Source organism: Sturnira hondurensis, unplaced genomic scaffold (assembly GCF_014824575.4).
Source record: "Sturnira hondurensis isolate 20B ecotype Veracruz unplaced genomic scaffold, ASM1482457v3 Scaffold0001872, whole genome shotgun sequence".
Taxonomy (NCBI): domain Eukaryota; kingdom Metazoa; phylum Chordata; class Mammalia; order Chiroptera; family Phyllostomidae; genus Sturnira; species Sturnira hondurensis.
Window position 1 is genome coordinate 30,317,336 of NW_028074503.1, and position 20,070 is coordinate 30,337,405.

At 44.9% G+C, this 20,070-nt stretch overlaps 1 protein-coding gene across 2 annotated transcripts in view; it reads left to right on the forward strand.

Annotated features, from left to right (window-relative positions):
• Window positions 1-5,625: 5,625 nt before the first annotated feature.
• MALT1 (MALT1 paracaspase) overlaps window positions 5,626-20,070 on the forward strand; it is a 54,212-nt gene continuing 39,767 nt past the window's right edge. Inside the window, exons 1-2 of one of the 2 annotated variants that reach the window (XM_037035038.1) lie at window positions 5,626-6,106; window positions 16,550-16,716. In XM_037035038.1, coding sequence (XP_036890933.1) covers window positions 5,832-6,106; window positions 16,550-16,716 — 442 coding nt within the window. In that variant the 5' untranslated portion in view covers window positions 5,626-5,831. The remainder of the gene's footprint in view (window positions 6,107-16,549; window positions 16,717-20,070) is intronic. The other variant, XM_037035049.1, reaches the window with a different exon arrangement.

Consider the following 20,070-nt stretch of genomic DNA (forward strand, 5'->3'; position numbering starts at 1 on the left):
ATACTTCTCTCCTTCTCTCCTTCCTTTCCTCTCTAAAGATAAATAAATAAAATCTTTTAAAAAAAGAGTAGGAATCATTATGACTTGAATATAGAAAGTAATATTTAAATTTTTTTAAATAAATAAGAATTGTGGGTAGGACACCCAGACATCAGAAAATTTTAAGACTCCCCAGAGTATCCTAATGCACAGACAAGGCTGAGCCGCACCATAGAATCACCTGGAGGATTTCAAAGCCTGCCGTAGCCTGTGCCCCAGCCCAGGCCTGTTAAAATCTGAGTCTCTGGGGATTGCCGCCTGGGTCTCAGTGTTTGCAAGGTTCCTTGAGTGATTCTTTTGCGTGTAGGTGGGAAACTCTACATAACATAAAATTTACCATTTTAACCATTTTTAATATATAATTCAGCGGTATTAAGCACATTTACAGTGCAACCATTACCCTGGTTCATTTCCAGAACTTCTTCATCACTCCGAACAGAAACTCTACATCCATTAAACACCACCTCCCCACTCCTCTCTTCTAGTTCCCCCGGTAACCTCTGGTCTCCTTTCTGTCTCCGTGAATTTCCCTCTATTAGATAACCCATATAAGTGGAATTCTGTGCTATTTGTCCTTTTGTGACTGGTTTATTTCACTTCGCCTAATGGCTTCTAGGTTTATCCATACTGGGTATTTACCCCAAAGAACCGAAAGCAGGGACTCAAACAGATTCTTGTACACCAATATTCACAGCAGCAGTATTCATCGTGACCAAGAGCAGAAACAGCCCAAATGTCCGCTAACAGCTGAGTGGATAAGCAGCGGGTGCTGTATACACACAGTGAAATATCACTCAGTCTTAGGAAATTCTGACACATGCTAAAGAAAGGGAGGTTGCTGGATCATACGGTCATTCTATATTTAACTTCTTGAGGAACCATCATACCCTCACGTGATTTTTATGCGTAGCCAATCGGAAGGAACACTGCTGTGGCCAGCGTCCCTCTGACATTCTAAGAGCTCTGATTGGTAGTAGTTGATAAGCATTACTGAATGAACTTCCTCATCAGTGGCATCATAGCCCAATGCTGTTGTTATTGCCACAAAGTCAAAAGACCAGTGGGTGGATTCATGGAGTTGGTGCCCTTTTGAAAACCCCGCCAACTCACGGCCATCGGAAATCTCACCTCAACTGTAGTTCCTCCCTTTAGTTGACAGGTGTCCCCAGGGATCTGGCAGTACTGATCATTTAAGAATCAGAATTTCCGGATGACTTGCTTTGCAGATAATAAGTTAGACCGGGTTCAAGAGGCTCCCTATCATAATGCCATGTCCATCATGATATCATGTATGATTCTATCATAACGTAGAGCTCAGCTGTGTCTTCTTGAGAAGGAAAGACAGGGTGTTGCACGTATGAAAGTCTTCCACCTCAGAAAGCACCGCTGAACATCACTGGGAGCCCTGGGGAGTTACCCTGCCTGTGAGCAATTTGGTTTCCTTGCTGCTCCCCAGGGTACTTTTTCCTCGGTATTTTCACACTCCTTCTTGCTGCCAACAGATTGCTCACCAGTCCCATTCCTTGCCAGGAGCAGAGAGTGGAATCAGTCCAACTTGCACTATAAGCGCTGAAAGAAACTTGACAAAGGCTGAAATGTATAATTGGGTATCCTAACTATCTCATCTGTTCAGATTAATCTATGCCCTTCATTGCCTTTGACTTGCTATTTTGCAACTTTGAGAGACAGAAGGTATTTAAAAAAGTGATACTAACGCAAGTAATACTTAATTTTAAGTAAGTAAATTCTTTCAGGGGAGGTGTAACTGACATCCCTCCAGGACTGTGGGAAAAGCCAGTTTTGCATCCATTAAGCTAATTCATTTCAGTGTCCTCCAGGGTTTGCATATTTATCTTCTTTTTAGATTCTCCTTTGAATTGGTCGTAACAGCTTTCTGGTTCCCTTGTTCCCTGATGTGCTAAATAAAATCTGTGACATGTCTTAATGGTACATTTGTTTAAGTCATGATTTTAACTTTCTTTAAAAAAAAACAAAAAACAACAGAACACAAAACAAAAACCCTGTCCTATCCCCAATCTGAAACACTGACAACTCCGAATGGGCGCGGGCTAGTGGAGCAACTGCTACTCCCATTCACGGCTGGTGGGAATGCCCGAGAGTACAGCCACTTCGCAGAAACATTCTAGCAGTTTCTTACAAAACTAATATACCATATTTTTCTGACTATAAGGCACACCTTGAGTGGTGGGGAGGCCCAAATTTGGGAGGAATAATGGTTATTAATGCTGCTGTTGAGTTCTGTTTACATTTGCATTGGTGAGATACTATGTTTTTTCTATTATTAAATATTTTACCTTATTTCTTGCTCCAAAAATTTTTTCCCTATTTTCCTCGATAACCTAGGTGCGTCTTATGGTCTGAAAAATACGGTACTCTTACCATGCAACCCAGCAATCATACTCCCTGATATTTACCCAAACGAGTCCAAGACTTTGCCCACACAAAAACCTGCACACACGGATGTTTGTAGTAACTTCATTCACAATTGCCAAAGCTTGGAAGCAACCAAGATGTCCTTCAGCGGGTGAATGGATAAATCGTGGTACAACCAGACAATGGAATATTATTCAGTGCTAAAAAGAAATAAGCTATCAAAGCCATGAAAAGACAGTTAAAGGCCTATTACTTTCCATGAAGGAAAGTTAAAGGCCTATTACTGAGTGAAAAGAGCCAATCTGAAAGGGCTGTGTGATTCCAACTATATAACATTGGAAAAGGCAAAAATATGGAGACCAGTGGTTGAAAGGGTTGGGAGGGAGAAGGGATGAATAGATAGGGCATGGAGAATTTTTAGGACAGTGAACATAATGATGGATAGCATAATGATGGATACATGTCACTATAAATTTGTCTAAACCCATTGAATGTATACCACAAGTGAACCTGGTAAATATGCACTTACGGTATTACAATGTACCAGGGTAGGTTCATCAGTTGTAACAAATGCACCATACCACTCTAATGGGAGGTGTTGATATGGGAGAGGCTATGTGTATTCGAGGGCAGAGGTTATGTGGGAAATCTCTTCTCCTCCATTTTGCTGTGAACCTAAAACTGCTCTTTAAAAACAAAGGATAGCCCCAGCCCATGTGGCTCAGTGGATTGAGTGCTGACATGCAAACCAAAAGGTTACTGGTTCAATTCCCAGTCAGGGCACATGCCTGGGTTGTGGGCTAGGTCCCCAGTTGGGGACATGTGAGAGGCAGCTGATGGTTGTTTCTCTCCTTCTTTCTCCTTCTTTCTCTCCTCTTCCCCTCTCTCTAAAAATAAATAAATAAAATATATTTTTTAAAAAATAAAATATATTTAAATAAATAGATAAATAAATAATAAAGCCCAGCCCCAGCCAGTTGGTTAGGCATCATCCTGCAAGCCAGGGCACATGCCTGGTTTGTGGGTTGGCCCCCAGTCAGGTGTGTACATAAGGCAGCCCATTGATGTTTCTCCCAACCACCATTTAACAGCATTTGGTACAGAGCCTGGCACAGGTAGGCACCCAGTAAATATCTGTTAATGAGTGAATAAATGTAGACAAGTGCACGTAGTTAGTCTTTGCATTAGTCTTTGCCACGCATGATTCATTGTGGAGGAAAAGTGTGAAATACTAGTGAAATACTTAGGTACTATTCCAAAGTCAAAATCAAAATGAAAAAATTCCCTTCAACCTTTGGGAGATGCCAGCAAGAATGGGCTGTAAGGGATGTGGAGATCCTTGTGGCTGAGAGTGGACTCAGCACCCTCCACCCCGAGGCTGAGTCCAAGATGACACAGGTGCAGGGCATCGAATAAAAGAGGGAGACCAGGAATGCTGTTCAAGTCACAAGACCCATGTGTCCTTTCCCTCTGTAGTGTATCAAGACCTCCAGGTTTTCTCCTGAGCTGGGCCACTGAAAACCTATGCAGATAGGAGCTAGTATGTTGGTTTGGCATTTTTAGAGTTAAAGTACTATCTAGGGACAAATTGTGTAAAAGAAAAAAGAAATCTGAGTCAGTTTCCAGATCTGTGAGTGTCTTGAAGATTACATCAGTGGATTCCAAAGAATGAAACCACAAGCTTCCCGCCAATGGAATCACAAAGATCTGTGTCACTTTGAGCTAATGAGGAAGAACTCCCAAGTATATTATCTACAGGCATGCGTGGACTTTTAAGGAGCATTTAAAAGCCAGATATCCAGTCTGGTTTTCTCTTATATTTATATAAACATACTGGTTGGTCTATAGAAAAGGAAGCTGAATTGCTGCTTATTATAGTGTTCCCAAAATTAATGTGGCAATTTTGAGAGTACTAATACACAGTGCATTACTTCTCCCAGACTAAGGCAAACTGAATATGAAACAAGCTTTTGCATTTGCAAGAATAATACCTACCTATCATTTATTAGCTGCTCTGTGCCAAGCAGTATCAAGTGCATTACATACAAAAATTCCTTCGATTCTGGTATCAACTCTACATTTTCAGTTCCATTTTAACAGATGAAGCAGAAAACTAAGAAACTTATTCAGGGTCTTAAAACTAGAATCAAGCAGATCTTCCTGAATCCAAAGGTCATGCACTTAGCCATTATATTGCATTCCGAACTCTGTAGTTAACAGTGATGAAAAAGTACATTAATTGTGCTAAAATGTGGGGGAGGCTGTATATGAAGCAACTACCTCGCCAACAGGTGAGAATTTGAGTGTACAACTTGGTGCTACAGAAAATCCTGCTGTCCTGAGATGAAAAAGCTAAGGCACCAGAAACTGGGCCAGGAAACCTTGGGTCCGGGAGCTATCTGGCCGCTCACACTTTGTAAATTGCTGCTGTTGTCCCAAAACGACACTATAGTTTTCAACGGGGCAACGACCTTGAACATTGATGGCTACGATTGGGAGAGCAGCTTAGGTGCAGTCAGTGCTTGTCTCATCTACCCCGGACCCTTCCAGGGGAGGGCGATCTCTATAAGGTTGCCTGCTTTAACTTATGAAGATTGTGGGTGGCAATCTGACTTGGGAGGAAACAGGCGATTTCTGCTAAAAAATATAATAATAATAGTAATTTCCAAGATGTTTAAAATACGCCACAGCCCAGTTTTGTTTCGTCTCGTTTTTCATGTCTAGGCAGATTTCGGACAATTTCTATTAAGTATCTGGAGTCTAGCATCACTTCTCTGAACAATGCCACACACGTCAATCCCTAAAACAAGGAAGCCTCAGCTGAGGTTGCCCAACGCGGGAGTGGTGACGTCGCCGGGCACACGCAAGTCACTGAATCAGCGGAGCGCCGCGCTGAAGCAAGGGGCCGGGGCCCGCGACTGAGAGCCCGAGCGCTCCCTTCCTGGGCATGGGGCAATCCTCCTCCCACGGTCTCGGGAAGCCCCGACTCCGCACGCTTCCCCGCCGTAGAGGAGCCGCCCGGGCGTAGTTCCTCCACCGCTTCCTCCTCCAGCGGCAACCGCCCGAACCTTCCTGCTGAACTAGGACTCCACCTCCCTGGGTTTGAAGCGCGCGCCTCCGCCCGGCGGAGTTGATAGGGAGCGCGAGGGAGGAACGCGGCGGCGCGCACGCGCGCGCAGTGGGCGGCCCCGCCCCCGCCCAAGCACCTCCTCCTCGTCACCGCTGGCGCGGCCGGTCCACCCTGCTCCCGGCAGCAAACCTGTGTCGCCCGGGCGGGGAGCGGAGCTTCCTCCTCCGTGTGCGGTGCCGCGCCGCCGGTTTGTCCTTCCGCCCCTGCCTCCGCCGCGCCTGAGCGAGCGAGGGGACGAGCGGAAGGTGCGCTGGAGCCCACGCCCGCGATGCGGCCGGCGGGAGCCGCGGCAGTCGCGGGGTCGCCTGCACGGGAGATGCCGCAGTGTGGGGAGCCGCAGCAGGCCCTGTCGCCCCCGGTCTCCCAGCTGCCTCTGGTAGCACCTTCGGGGCCGCAGCTCCCCTCTCCGGGCAGCGTGACGATCAACCGTCTTCCCGAGCCGCTGCTGCGGAGGCTCAGCGGAAGCTTGGACCGAGCACCCGAGGGTCGGGGCTGGAGGAGGCTGGCGGAGGTTGCAGGGAGTCGGGGGCGCCTCCGGCTAAGGTGAGCTGCTTGGGGTTCAGGGGCAGGGTCACGCGGCGGCGGTCTCGGACTGGGGGCGCGCGAGCACCTTGCGGTGGGCGCTGGGATGGGAGGCCCGAGGCTGGTGCTGAAGCGCGCCGCGGCCACACTGGACGTGCAGGGGCCGCTGGTGTGGAAGGAGCGCCAAGGAAAGGACTCGGGGAGCACTTCGGTAACCTTGCAGAGAGAGCTTTAATTCAGGAAAGTGCTGAGCGTCCGAGAGGTTTGAGATTGGGCCCCGATGTTGACACCCTTTCCCTCTGCTTCTCCCCTGGGGCCTAGAAAGAGAAGTGGAGGTTGACCAAGGAGGATATTGAGAACAGGAAGGCTTTGTGGAGACCATTATCATAGGGCAGAATTCCTAAGGACTTAAAGCGCAAACCAACGGGATTTGGACACAGGCATGGGAGACCTCAGTTAGGAAGAAGTGCAGGTAAAGAGATAATGAGAGGGAAGGGTTTGGGGTGCAGGCGTTCATGATGAAGCTTCTTATATGGGGAGAAAAAGATGGTGGGAAAGACTGAAGCTACACTCCCCATCTTTCTCCATGAAACCAGCTCACCAAGTTGGCTTCTTGACTGACTGCACTATGAACATTAAACTATAAGTGAAACCATTTTCCTGTCACCAGGCTTGGAACCGCTGTACTGGTGGTTCTTGAACATTTGGTCTCAGGATTTCCTCCAGGGGTGTCCAACCTTGTGGCTTCCCTGGGCCACCCTGGAAGAAGAAGAGTTATCTTGGGCCACACATCAAATATATTGCCATGCATAATCACACACACACAAAAATCTCATAATGTTTTAAGTAAATTTACGATTCTGTGTTGGGCCACATTCACAGCCATCCTGTGCCACAGGTTGGACGCCCCTGAGAAAACTCCTTAAGAATTATTGAGGACCCAGAGTTTTGTGTGGGTTCTATATATTACATACATACAACACATTGATTTTTGCCATGTTAGAAATTAAAACTAAGACAAACTTAAAGTATTGACTTACTTTTAAAAAATAACCCATTGCACATTAACAGAAATAACATGTTTTTGTGGCAAAACAAACTTTTCCAAAACAAAGACAATTAGAAAAGTGGCATTGTTTGCCATTTTGCAGATCTCCCTGTCTTGGCTCCATTGCAGAGAGCTGGCTCCGTTTATGTGCTTCTGCATTTGGTTTGTTGCGCTATCGCAGCCCAGGTAACGCCAGATACTCCAATGAACGCTCCTGGGGAGAGTGAATGAAAAATATAAATAACGTAGTGTTACTTTGAAAAATCGGGGTGACCTTGTGGATCCTGTGAAAGGGCCTCCACACCTGCACAGAGGGATCCCAGACCACACGTGGAAGAATCCCTGCTCTTTACCGTTGTTAAGATTTGGGTCTCTTTTGCAGTGCTTTTTAACCTCTCATACCACTGAACTTTGTGTTATACTATATATTGTTTACGTACTTCTTTATAAACTCCTTGAGAACAGGAATTATTACTTAAGATTCTGTGTATCATGCATAGAACCTATCTCAGACACTCTGAATACTTTTGAACGAAGAGGAGAGAGACTCATTCAAAATTACATTTACTGAGGGCCTGTTATTTTGCTAGAAGTTCCAGAAAATAAAAGGATGATGAGTATTTAGTTCCTATTCATAAGGGCTTAGGAATGAACTATCATTCTGGAACATTCACAAGTAACATGTAAAATGCTATGTTGGTTATGAAAATAATGACAAATTTTTATGATTTTATTAACCACTTAGTACATACCAATGTACTAAGTGTTTACATGCATTATCTTGGTTGCCCCTTACAACAACCTTGAGTTTCAGAGACATTGGGTTAAACCAGAAACATGGTGATTGGGGATGATTTGGCCATACGGAGGAGTCACAATATGAGGATGGAACCAAGATGTGAGTGGTAAGCTCACGAAGTTGAGCAGATAGCTTTTTTTTTTCTTCTGCTATGCAAAGAAAATCCAAAATACTATTATTTTAGGTCCATAGGTTTTTGAGCTTCTAGACTTACAGTGATATAAACAGTTGTCTTCCTTGGGGGTCCAATCACCAGGTCTGTGATTGGTTAATTTGTGATATTATCTAGTCCTCTCGTGAGGCCTCGGGCTCTCCTGAAGAGGGTTCCTATTTGGTGATGAAGCAGAGAGAAGAAAGTAAGGCTCCACCACTGCAGAAGCACAGCTGGTGGAGTCTAAAAGCAGTGGATACCTGACATCAGGTGTTCAGTCTTCCTTCCTAAACCTTTGGTCAAATTTTGTCAAGGGCTACAGAATGATGTTAGCTTTCTCTGCTGTCTGGTGAAGACACTATAGAAAAGGGCAGTTGCCAAGAAGAGGTGACAGGCAACGAGGGCCTGTGTAAGTGGAATCTGGGGACTTCAGGGTGGGGAGTCTGACAAGAGATGGAGTTTCAGTAGTCTTCCAAGATGCTGAAGGTTAGTGCATAGTAGGCTGGTTGCAGTGAGGGGTGCCAGGGCATCCTGAAGGCTGGAGAACTGCAGAACTTTAAGCTCATTTACCTATTGAACTAATTTACCTTAAACTAATGGAACACGAGATTAGTGCTGGGAACTTGAGGGCTAGAGAATGACAACTGAGGGGGACAAGGTAAGCTGGTGATGCTTACTCTATTTAAGACTCAAAAAAAAGAGTTCTTTTAGGGTCATTTCATAGTAATAGCGGGAGAGCACCTATAACAGTGCAGGGCCCTAGAGGTATCTCTCTCCAGAGTCAAACCTAGGAATTGCGTGAGAGTCCTAGTAGGTAGCGGTTCCCAGAAAAACGGGAAGTGCTTTCTTCCGAGTCTCTGGATTCACAGCCCCAAAACCTCAAAAAGTTGCCTATTCTGGTTCTTTTCGCTTGTTTCCGACTCTCTCTCCTTCCTCAAATTAGATGAGAAAAAAGAAACCACAAGCCTCTGTTCTGAACTGCCCATCAGGAATTAGAAATAATCATTGTAAATGTTTTCGGGTTGTTCCTGATGACTCAGAATAAATCCTTGCCTATAGTAGTTTAGTTGCTCACAACCACGTCCATACAGAGATGCCCTAAATACAAACTCGGGCCTAATTGCAGGCCAGGCTGAGCTGATACGGACACTCTCTGCTGTCCGTGTACATAGGCCTAGGTTCTGAGGGTTGTGCCCAGGCTACCTAAACTCTGTGGTGGCGTAGACCACGGGAGCCGCAGAGGCCACAGAGCTTCTGGAGGTGCCAGTTTGCCGCCTGAAATCCTTGAAGGGGAAAGCTTAGAACCTGAACCTAGGAAAGCAGTTGGTCGCTGCACACCTGCTGTGTGTCAGGTGCTCCTGTAGCTGCAGAAACCTGCCCTCGGGGAGTTGGTGATAGGAAGGAGAACAGGTGTGAAAGGCTGGAAGGAGAGCGCGCCCCCATCTCTATCCCTTCTGTCTCTGGGGGCTCTGAACTTCCAAGTGCCTTAGGCCTCAGGGTTTGCCTCTCGTCATCCACACTTCATTCACTTAGTCCCCTTCTCAGTGTTATCCTTTCGTCTCCTGACTTCACATCTGTCTAGGTCCATTGCTCTCAATTCATGTCTTAAATGCATATCTTTGTTTTGAAGTCCCCATTCATGTGTGTAGGAGAGTGTTTGCCATTCCTTCTGGATTAACTAATAGACGTGTTAAACATAACATCTCTAAAATTTAACAGAAGCCTCTCTTTTTTAGTTTTTTTTTGGTTTTTTAAGATTTTATTTATTTATCTTTGGAGGGGAAGGGAAGGAGAGAAGGAGAGAAATATCAATGTATGGTTGCCTCTTATGGGTCCCCCAGGCATGTGCCCTGACTGGGAATCGAACTGTGATCCTTAGGTTCACAGGCCCGCACTCAATCCACTGAGCTAACACCAGGCAGGGCCCACTTTTGTAGGGGTCTTTTTTTTGGTTTTTTTGCATCTCAGTCAGTGGCAACTGCATCCCTCCAGTTACTGGGGCCCAAAACCTCGGAGTCTTTCCTGGCTCCGCTTTTACACACCACTTCCATTTTCTCAAACACCTTGTCTGCTGTCTCTTCTGTGAATCCAACCTTGGTGGCTACAACACCACGTCAAGTCACCGTTCTCGCTCACCTGGATTATGCCAGTAGCTGCCTAGCTTCTCCTCCTGCTTTGTCCCACCCCCAGTCTGTTCTCAGTACATCAGTAAGAATGATTGCCTTAGCCTTCCTCTGCTCACAACGCAGGGCAGAAACACCATTTAGCTAACATTAACTCTTGGAACTGATATCCCATATTGTCTCCCTCCCCTTCCCTATTCTTGTTCAAACCTGCTTTCTGGCTTCTCCCTGCAGACTGTATATCTTTGTGCTGCTGTTTGCTCAGCCTGAGTTGGTCTGTACAGATGGACCTCCTGACTTGCTCATTCACCCCTTCAAATGTTTGCTTAAAAGTCACCCTCTCAGCCCTGGCCAGGTAGCTCAGTTGGTTAGAGCATTTTCCCTATCCACCAAGGTTGCAAGTTCAATCCCCAGTCAGGGCACATACAAGAAACAACCAGTGGATGCATAAATAAGTAGAACAACACATTGATGTGTCTCTCTCTCCCTCCTCCTCTATTCTCTAATGTCAGTTAAAAAGTCACCCCTCAATGAATTGTTGTCTGATTGCATTATTTAAAATTGCCCCTACGTCTGCCCTCTGCTCCAACTTTGCCTATCCCTCCGCTTTGCTTGCTTTTCTCCACAGCATCAGTGACGATCAGGTGGATGGATATAGAGAGAGATCTGTGTGATCTATAAGAAAATTCAGGAGGAGAGGGAATTTTGTTTTGTTTGCCAGTATTCTATATATCCTCAAAGCCTAGGAAAAAAGACTGGCCTATTTTACATGATTAGTAAGTAGTTGTTGACTTAAGGACTGAATATTCCAAAGAGTAAGTGTGTCAAAAAGAGAAGCAGACGAGCCTACAAACAGTGCCATAGTGTGTACCCTGAAGAGTGGATAATATGTTTTATTTGATTATATACCTTTAAACATAGAGATAAAGATATATAAAGATAAGTATAGGCACATTTTTTAAAATGTATCAGTAAGAGTCTTTTTGTTCAGTAAGAGTCTTTTAACACAAATCAGAAATTCCAAATTAGGGCTGGTGAAACCACTTCAAAGCACAGTGTTACAGGAATGTAACTAAAACAGAAATAAAAGTTGGGTGCACAGAAGCATCATCTCAGCTGAAAGCCCGTGCTCGTGTGGAAAATTCGTAAAAGGAAAGCAAACAGAGAAATTTGTTTTTCTCCTGGGCCTCTTGTTTTGGAAGCGACATCATTGTCTACTGCAGTTTGATACTTATTTATTTTAGGGAGGAAAAAAAAGACTTTCATTTTCTCTGTATCAGTATAAATGTTAATTAAAGTGTGACTTGGTGGTGTTTGACAGGATGGCTTCGCAATTTCATGGATCAGGCCCAGGTAACCTTTCTGAATCATGAAGACTACATTCAGCATCTTTTTTTTTGTCAGTCTCACATTCTCATTGCTTGAAAAGTTTGTAACCCTTATGTTGTCTCTAATCCTGGTTCCTTGACCTGGCCATTACGAGGACTCGTAATACAAATTTTTACAAAATAAAGGGCCAACAGGCCTCTTCGGCTTTTGATTTTGCTACTGTTGGATTCACCATTATTTCGTAAAAGAAAAGGCACCCTACACTCAGAAATACAGGAAAGACAGTCTTTGAGTAAAAGGCGATCTTGTCCTTATTTTCGTCGTATCCCACCATGGACATCAGATTGTGCTGCCGCTGGTCTGCACGGGGAGGGGGGGCAGGCGATCCACACGCCATGCAGGTCCACGTGTAACGAGACTTTGAGTATGTAAATGTAGCAAGGACACTTAGGAAGGAAGACCTGTTCACAATGATAGGAGACATGGAAGGACAGTATCAGGCTACCAAAATAGTAGCTACTCAAAACATTTTTAAAGTAAAACTAAAACAGTTTCCAAAATAAACACGATTAAGAAATTAACCTTAATATTCTTTTGATATCCCCATGCTTTTGTCGCATAATAAGAGCTTTTGTTGAGTGCTTGTTATTTACCAAGCACTGTGCTAAATTTTTTTACATGGATTATCTAAGTTAATTCTGACAGTCCTGTGAGATATGATACTACTATTGAAATTATTTTGGTTGGGTATGTTTCTTGTGAGATAACTAACTTTATCACAGAATTACAAGTCTGGCGTGACCTCTGTGTAAATGCTCTGGCAGCCTTTCAATTAAACTGACCAAAGCGAATGTGGATTGAGGATATTTCGAGTCGCGTGAAAGCTGGCTGACCTTAACTCTGCCGTGGCCGTGGCACAATGATGTTTGGTCCTTCCCCTCCTCAGGCTTCCAGGCTTTTCCGTTGTGGTTGAAATTCACTCAGTAGCCATTCAATTCTGAATAATTAATATGGGCAAGACAGATTTTTTACATTGAGGGGTTAAATATATATATTTTAAAGATCTTATTTATATATATTTTTAGAGAGAGGGGAAGGGAGGGAGAAAGAGAGGGAGAGAAACATCATTGTGTGGTTGCCTCTCACTTGGCCCCCACTGGGGACCTGGCCTGCAACCCAGGCATGTGCCCTGACTGGGAATCAAACTGGCGACCCTTTGGTTCACAGGCTGGTGCTCAATCCACTGAGCCGCAACAGCCAAGGATATATATATATACACACATACATATATATATATATATATGATGGGGTTTCTGTTTCAAGGAGTACTTTAATCTAGTTAAGATATGCTTATGGAAGAAAAGTTCATAGTTTTAAAGCAAAATAATGTCGAAATAAACATACAGATCAGGGATCTGCAAACAGTGGCCCATGGGACAAATTCAGGCCACTGCCTGGTTTTGTACAGCTAATGAGCTAACAATGATTTTTATATTTAAAAAACTGTTAAACAAAACAAACAAGAAAGAAGATTGTGTGATAGAGACTCTATGGCCCATAAACCTAAAATATTTACTCTCTGGCACTTTAAGGGAAGGTTTGCCAACCTGTGGTATGTACAGTAAGCACCGTTAGGAAACTGTCTAAAGTGGGGTTGATGGATTGGTGCGGTCTGGGAGGTGCGAGAGTTTGTATTGGTCTGTGGTTCAAATCGGCAGAGAGGAAGGGGTGCCTGCAAAGGTCTGTGAGGTGCTCGTTCAGCCATATATCATGGGGATTACCTAAAGGTTTTTTTAAAATATATTTTATTGATTATACCATTACAGTTGTTCTATTCCCCCCCTTCATTCCCCTCTACCCGCACACTCCCTCCCCCACCATTCTCCCCCCTTAGTTTATAACCACATGTCTCAAGTTCTTTAGATTCTATATTTCCCCCACTATTCTTGCCCTCCCCCCTATCTATTTTCTACCTACCATCTATGCTATTTTCTGTACCTTCTCCCCCCTTCTCCTCCTCCCACTCCCCTGTTGCTAACCCTCCATGTGTTCTTCATTTCTATGGTTCCACTCCTGATCTAGCTGTCCTCTTGGTTTGCTTTTGTTTTAGGTGTGGTTGTTAATAACTGTGTTTGCTGTCCTTTCACTGTTCATATTTTTCATCTTCTTTTTCTTATATAAGTCCCTTTAGCATTTCATATAATAAGGGCTTGGTGATGATGAACTCCTTGAACTTGACCTTATCTGAGAAGCACTTTATCTGTCCTTCCATTCTAAATGAAAGTTTTGCTGGATAAAGCAATCTTGGCTGTAGGTCTTTGGATTTCATGACTTGGAATACTTCTTTCCAGCCCCTTCTTGCCTGTAAGGTCTCTTTTGAGAAATCCGCTGACAGTCTGATGGGTACTCCTTTGTAGGTGACTGTCCCCTTATCCCTTGCTGCTTCTAGGATTCTCTCCTTCATTTTAGTCTTGGCTAATGTAATTATGATGTGCCTTGGTGTGTTCCTTCTTGGGTCCAACTTCTTTGGGACTCTCTGAGCTTCCTGGATTTCCTGGAAGTCTATTTCCTTTGCCAGACTGGGGAAGTTCTCCTTTATTATTTGTTCAAGTAAGTTTTCCACTCATGGCTGTTTCTTTCCCCCTTCTGGTACCCCTATAATCCGGATGTTGGAACGTTTAAAGATGTCCTGGAGGTTCCTAAGCCTCTTCTCATTTTTTTGAATTCTCATTTCTTCATTCCTTTCTGGTGGGATGTTTTGTTCTTCCTTCTGGTCCATTCCATTGATTTGAGTCCCAGTTTCTTTTCCATCGCTATTGGTTTCCTGTGCATCTCCCTTCATTTCCATTAGTTTAGCCTTCATATGTTCCTCTAATTTGTGACTATAATCAACCAGTTCTGTGAACATCCTGATAAACAGTGTCTTGAACTGTGCTTCTGAGAGGCTGGCAGTCTCTTGGTTGCTTAGAGTTATTGGCTCTGGGACTTTGAGCTCTTCTTGCGCCATCTTTTGGGCTGTTCATGCCTGTTACGTAGCAGGATCGGAGCCCTAGGTGTTCACCAGAGCAGGGCAACTCAGTTGCTGGGTTGTGATGCTGTATGTGGGGGTGGGGTCAAAGAGGAGCAATGGTGTCCCGTCTGCCGCCTCCCGCCGTGGCCCCCACAGGTGCTGCAGCTGCCACCGTCACCGGGACCCGCGCATTTCATCCCACTGCACTCGAGTGTGCCACCACCGTCAGCCCTCCACCACTGGGTTCACCCTCTGGGGCCTGCGTGGTCCGTCTCGCTGTGCACGAATGTGCGACCATGGTCAGTCTGCCCCGCACCCCGACTGGGTCTGGGCTACTTGCGCGCCTAGGTCGGGGGATCCTTCCTGCCCGACCCTGCTCCGCTGCTGTCTCTGCCCCTCTTACCGTCCAGATTGAACGGGTTTGTTGTTGTCAGACTTCCGTATAATTCAATTTTGTGTTCTTTGGCTGTGTCTTTGTTCTCCAAACCTTTGTTGTATTCAAACTTGGTTGTGGGAGAAGGCACAGTGTTTCCACCTATGCCTCCATCTTGGCAGAAGTCCCGGATTACCTAAAGGTTTTGTTGCCTTTATTATTGGTTGTGTCTCCTTGAAAATGTTTTTTTTGTTGTTTTTGTTTTTGTTTTGATTGTTTGATTTTTTTCTTCTCTTGAATGTTTGATACTTGTATTTGCCCTTCCTGTGAAATGATTGAAATCTATAGTCCTTGTCACATAATTCATGGCCCCCTGCAGGCTGACCTTAACCTGTCTTTCTGACTTTGTGTACCACCTCTGAACACAGTAACATTGAAAAGGACATTGTATATGTGTGTTAAATACCAGTATGAAAAAAGAATAGTTTTAACAAAAGGACAACGAGAAAGAACATAAAGATTCTGTAGAGCAGGGGATAGCAGACTTTTCTGTAAAGAACCAGATAGTAAGTATTTTCAGCTTTGCAGACCAACTCCTCACGTCTGCTCTTGCCGTAGGAAAGCATCTGTAAACATGGAGGTTAGTGAGTGCAGCTGTGTCCCGGTCAGTCTATTTACAGAATGAGGTGACTGGGCAGGTTGAGCCCACAGACCACAGTGCACCAGCCCCTGTGTTAGGGTACTTCTGAGCCCTTAGGAGTCCTTTGAACATCAGTAGCATTGTCTTTTTTTTTTAATTGTTGAGAAAATGAGTGCAGGCAGTAAAAATTCAGTAGTGCACAAAGCTTTGTGGTGAAGAGTGAGCCATCCAGCCATGGGCTGCCCACGCCCCCTCTCCAGGTCAGCCACTGCGACTGGGTCAGAGTCACTGATGCGGACTCCAGCCCGCAGGGTCTGTGTGTTGTGGCTGCGACGAACACATTCACAGGGACTGCAGAAGTCCTGTGGAGAAACAGGGACGGCACAGCCACTCTCCGAGAGCACCTCGACCCTGCCTGGACAGGCTTTTGTTGCTTCCTTGTAGCACTACGTCAAAGAAGGTTCTCATTCATTATACTTAGGTTTACCTTGAGTGATTACTCCTTGCAGATAACAAAGAAAAAATGTTGCAAATGTAAGGGAATGATAAAAGTGACTGGTCTGGTTACATTCTGTCCTTGGGATGGCTTAGCACAGACTTTAGGGAGTTGCCTCAGAGACATACATTAAACATCTGCAGTCTTAACTCAGGGTGAGGGAGTTTTAGCAAAAGCAAGCCTTAAAGCAGCATACGTACAGTGCCAGCCTGGTTCCCCATGGGAAAGCCGATCTGCAGGCCTGGGTCCTGTGTGCTGCCTCGCACCCGCTGGTTTTACAATTCGGTGGTGGGCAGTATTCGCCATTGCCATGCCAACCAGATCCCCAGCGGTGGCAGGTGGAGGAAGGAAGAACAGTGGCATTCACAATGTAGATAGCTTTTCAGCACTCAACACCTTGCAGTTTACTTCCTATGATACCTCTGGTGCCAGGCATAGAGTGGGCATGTTATAGTGAAGAAAATGGTTGACTTGAATTAAATCTGTTGCTTTCAGCGGCCTGGACTTGGAGCAGTGTTCCCTTAAGGTCTTGGAGCCCGAGGGAAGCCCAAGCCTGTGTCTCCTGAAGCTCCTGGGTGAGAAGGGCTGCACCGTCACGGAGCTGAGCGACTTCCTACAGGCCCTGGAGCACACCGATGTCCTCCAGCTCCTTAGCCCACCAGGTAGGCGTCTCCCGGGTATGTTCTGTGTGGGTCATGGAGGCCGACTGGAAGAAACTAGACCAGATAAACTGTGTTAAATGTTTTGGAAAAGGTAAATGTACAGAGCCTCAATTTTCCCCAAGGTTGACACATATAAAGAATATATAAAAACCAAATACAATGCATAAATATCAATTGGCTTGCAGTTTAAGAAACCAGCTATTCAAGACATTTTGAGTCAAGTAGAACAATTTAAATATAACCTGTTTATTAGATACTAGGGAATTGTGTGATAATGGTATTGTACTTCTATAGAAAACTGTCATTATTCCAAGGAAATAAATGCTAAAGTATTTTGGGGGTAAGATTTCTGTTGAAATATTATAGCCAAAAAAATAAATACATATTTCTTTATACGTATGTACATGAATGAGATGAAGCGAGTATGACAGATATTTATGGTTGAAAGTTTTTGGTCAACACGATGCTTTTGAGATGTTGCTTGTCTCGATCGTACGATTTTTCGTTTCTTGAATCTCTCAGTGTTGAGTGAGGTCTCTCACTTCCGAAGTGTAATGAGAGGGACAGGAAACAGACGGGGCTGGTCAGCGGCCGCAGGGTCGGGCAGGAGGGGCCAAGTCATCTCAGTCACTGGCGGCAGTGCCACCGCAGACCTTCTCCCCAGACGTCCAGATCGCTGCTATGGTTCCAGTGGGAGCCAGGGGACCGAGAACCGAGCGTGCGATGCTGTCTGCTTCACGTGCCTTTGATGTGACAGTTTTTACTACACAGCAAGCTTGTTTGTGATGCCGTTTTCAAGTTCACACGAGGAGCCTAACATTATCATTCAGATCTTACTTTTGACTTTGTCAGCTCTGGGGTTGGGGGTGCAGGGCACGTGGTAGTTGTGTGCCATCAGTTACAGGGACCAGAAAGCCCCGCTCCGAGTGGCATGACAAAGGGGGCGTGTTGGTTCTTCTAACTGAAAAGCCTTGAAGCAGGTTGGGCCTCAAGAAAGGAGGCAGGGACCAGCCCAGTTTGCAAAACGTTGGTTTATTTTCATCTTTGCTCTTCCTTCTCCACTGGCTTCCCCCTAAGACTGACGTTATACATAGGCACAAAGTATCTGTGCTTGTTCTCGCATTCATCCTTGTCCCAGCAAAAATAAGATTCACTCTAATCAACTAATTTTGTCCCTTCATGCCTGTTCCTACACCCGTCACCGTGGCTGGGGGACAGAATGTGCTGATTTGCCTGGCCTAGAGCCCGAAGTAGAGTCGGTTTGAGTCAGCTTTCCAGAAACCACACCGAACAGATTCCACACATGGAGCGCCAAGCGCAAGTGGGCCTGTTGGAAGGAGAAGGGAGTCACAGGTCCTGGGGGGTGGACCAAAGCGTCTATTCCAAATGGAAATGATCCTGGGTCGGGAATCTTGGACTTTCAGATCATCTTCTACTTTACAAGGCCTGATGTAGATGACAAAATAGGCCTCCTATAAATGCCTCCTTCGTGTTACGCATTGTAATAGATGCTCGATGTGTATGTTTCTCAGTGTCTTCTCATACCAAGATGTAGGAGGCAGGAACCACTAGGTGCTCACGCAGAGCCCCGTCTACATAAAACCAGTAAACTTTTCTTTAAAGTGATCTTTATTCATTTTTATGTTCCCCAGTGCCTGGAATAGTACCCAGCAGTTGTGATGATTAAAACCTTCCAGTCTGGGGTACTCTGCTAGCCACTAAGTTCTCATACACTACGGAGTACCAGGGCCTCTGACAATTTAGGAACCTCTCCGGGAAGTAAATATGATTTTATATCTTACTCTTTTTCTTCAATAGTGAGACTCAATGACCTTGACCATTAGTCATCGTGTCTATAAACCGAGAGTCAGCGTGCTCTGCCTCGAAGAGTCGAAGGACTTACATGACACAGTGCCTTGCTGGATCTTGTCCAGACCACACGGGAGGCCTCACATCTCAGGGCCAGTAGCGTGAGTGCTGGCCTGAGTTTCCAGTTTTCCAAAGTTCCCCATGTACAAAACTGAGCCTGATTGAAATTGGGGCACTTGTTTATTTATGTGTAGCCTGATATTTTTAACAGTATATTTTGATTTTTGACAAACCAGCCATGAATACAGTACCATACTATAGTAAACATCAGTAGTCTTTTTTAATCCTATTTTTGCTTTTTATGTTTCTCTCCCAATGGTGGGGCTAGCACTTGACCATCACTGTTCTCCTATGCAGATTGTTCTGGTATTTGGAAGGGGCCGGCTCCCCGGGACTTTTGCCCATGTGAGGTGAGAACAGGACAAGGAGCACAGTCCCTACATCACCATGTGCACCTGTCCCTGTGCAGCTGAGGGTCGTATCAGCCATAGGCCATTCGGGTCAGCTGTTCCTTGCATTAATTATTGATTTAAGAGGAAATATTTGGGAACTGGCAAAACTCTGTAATTTAAGGGAGAAATAACCTGTGGTTAGGTTTCTGTCTGCATCTTATGTGGATCATCTACCACACTGGGTTTACAGATATTAAAACAAGGAAATGTAAGAATTGTAGAGAGTTTTAATACTTCAATAAGGATATTGATAAGAAAAACTATTATAATTATGTTAAGAATGGAAGCTCTGAACCTTGGCTGGTGGAGCTCAGTGGATTGAGCACCGACCTGCAAACCAAGAGGTCTTGGTTCAATTCCCAGTCAGGGCACATGCCTGGGTTGCAGGCCAGTTCCCAGCAGGGGACACAGGAGAGGCAACCATACATTGATATTTCTCTCCCTCTCTCTTTCTCTTCCCCTCTAAAGATAAATAAATAAAAAGTCTTTAAAAAATTCCTTAAAGAAAATGGAAGCTCTGATAGAATCAACTGAATTTGGAGTTTTGCTCATTCATTTGATCAACACTTACTGTCCTCCCAAACCTTTACTGTGCCAGGCACTGGGTACTGTGAACGCAGAGATAACTGAAAGAATAGTCCCTTCCTGCTGAAAATTCAGTCTAGTAAGGCAGACAAGCCTGTATGATCACATCCAGTACAACCATAAAAAAAGCGTAGAGAAACTTGTATCTGATCTCCAGTTTTTCCTTTTCAGTGTATTCCTGAATCTAGATGAAAATACAAACTAGAAATACTGTTTTCTCTCTTCGTTTGAAGTAATGCAGTTTCACAGGAGAACATTAGTTCTCACAGAAAGTCCAGTGGTCGCGCTCTGGTGGTCTTGAGACCGAGGTCTGTTTTGGGTAGGTTGACTGTCAAAGATGCTGTGAACCTGTGAACAGGCCTTTCAGACCTAGATGCAGGGGCCGGAGGAAGCGTTCGATTTCTTTCCATCCTGTTTTGCCGTACTCCATTCCAGCGGTTTGTGGGAT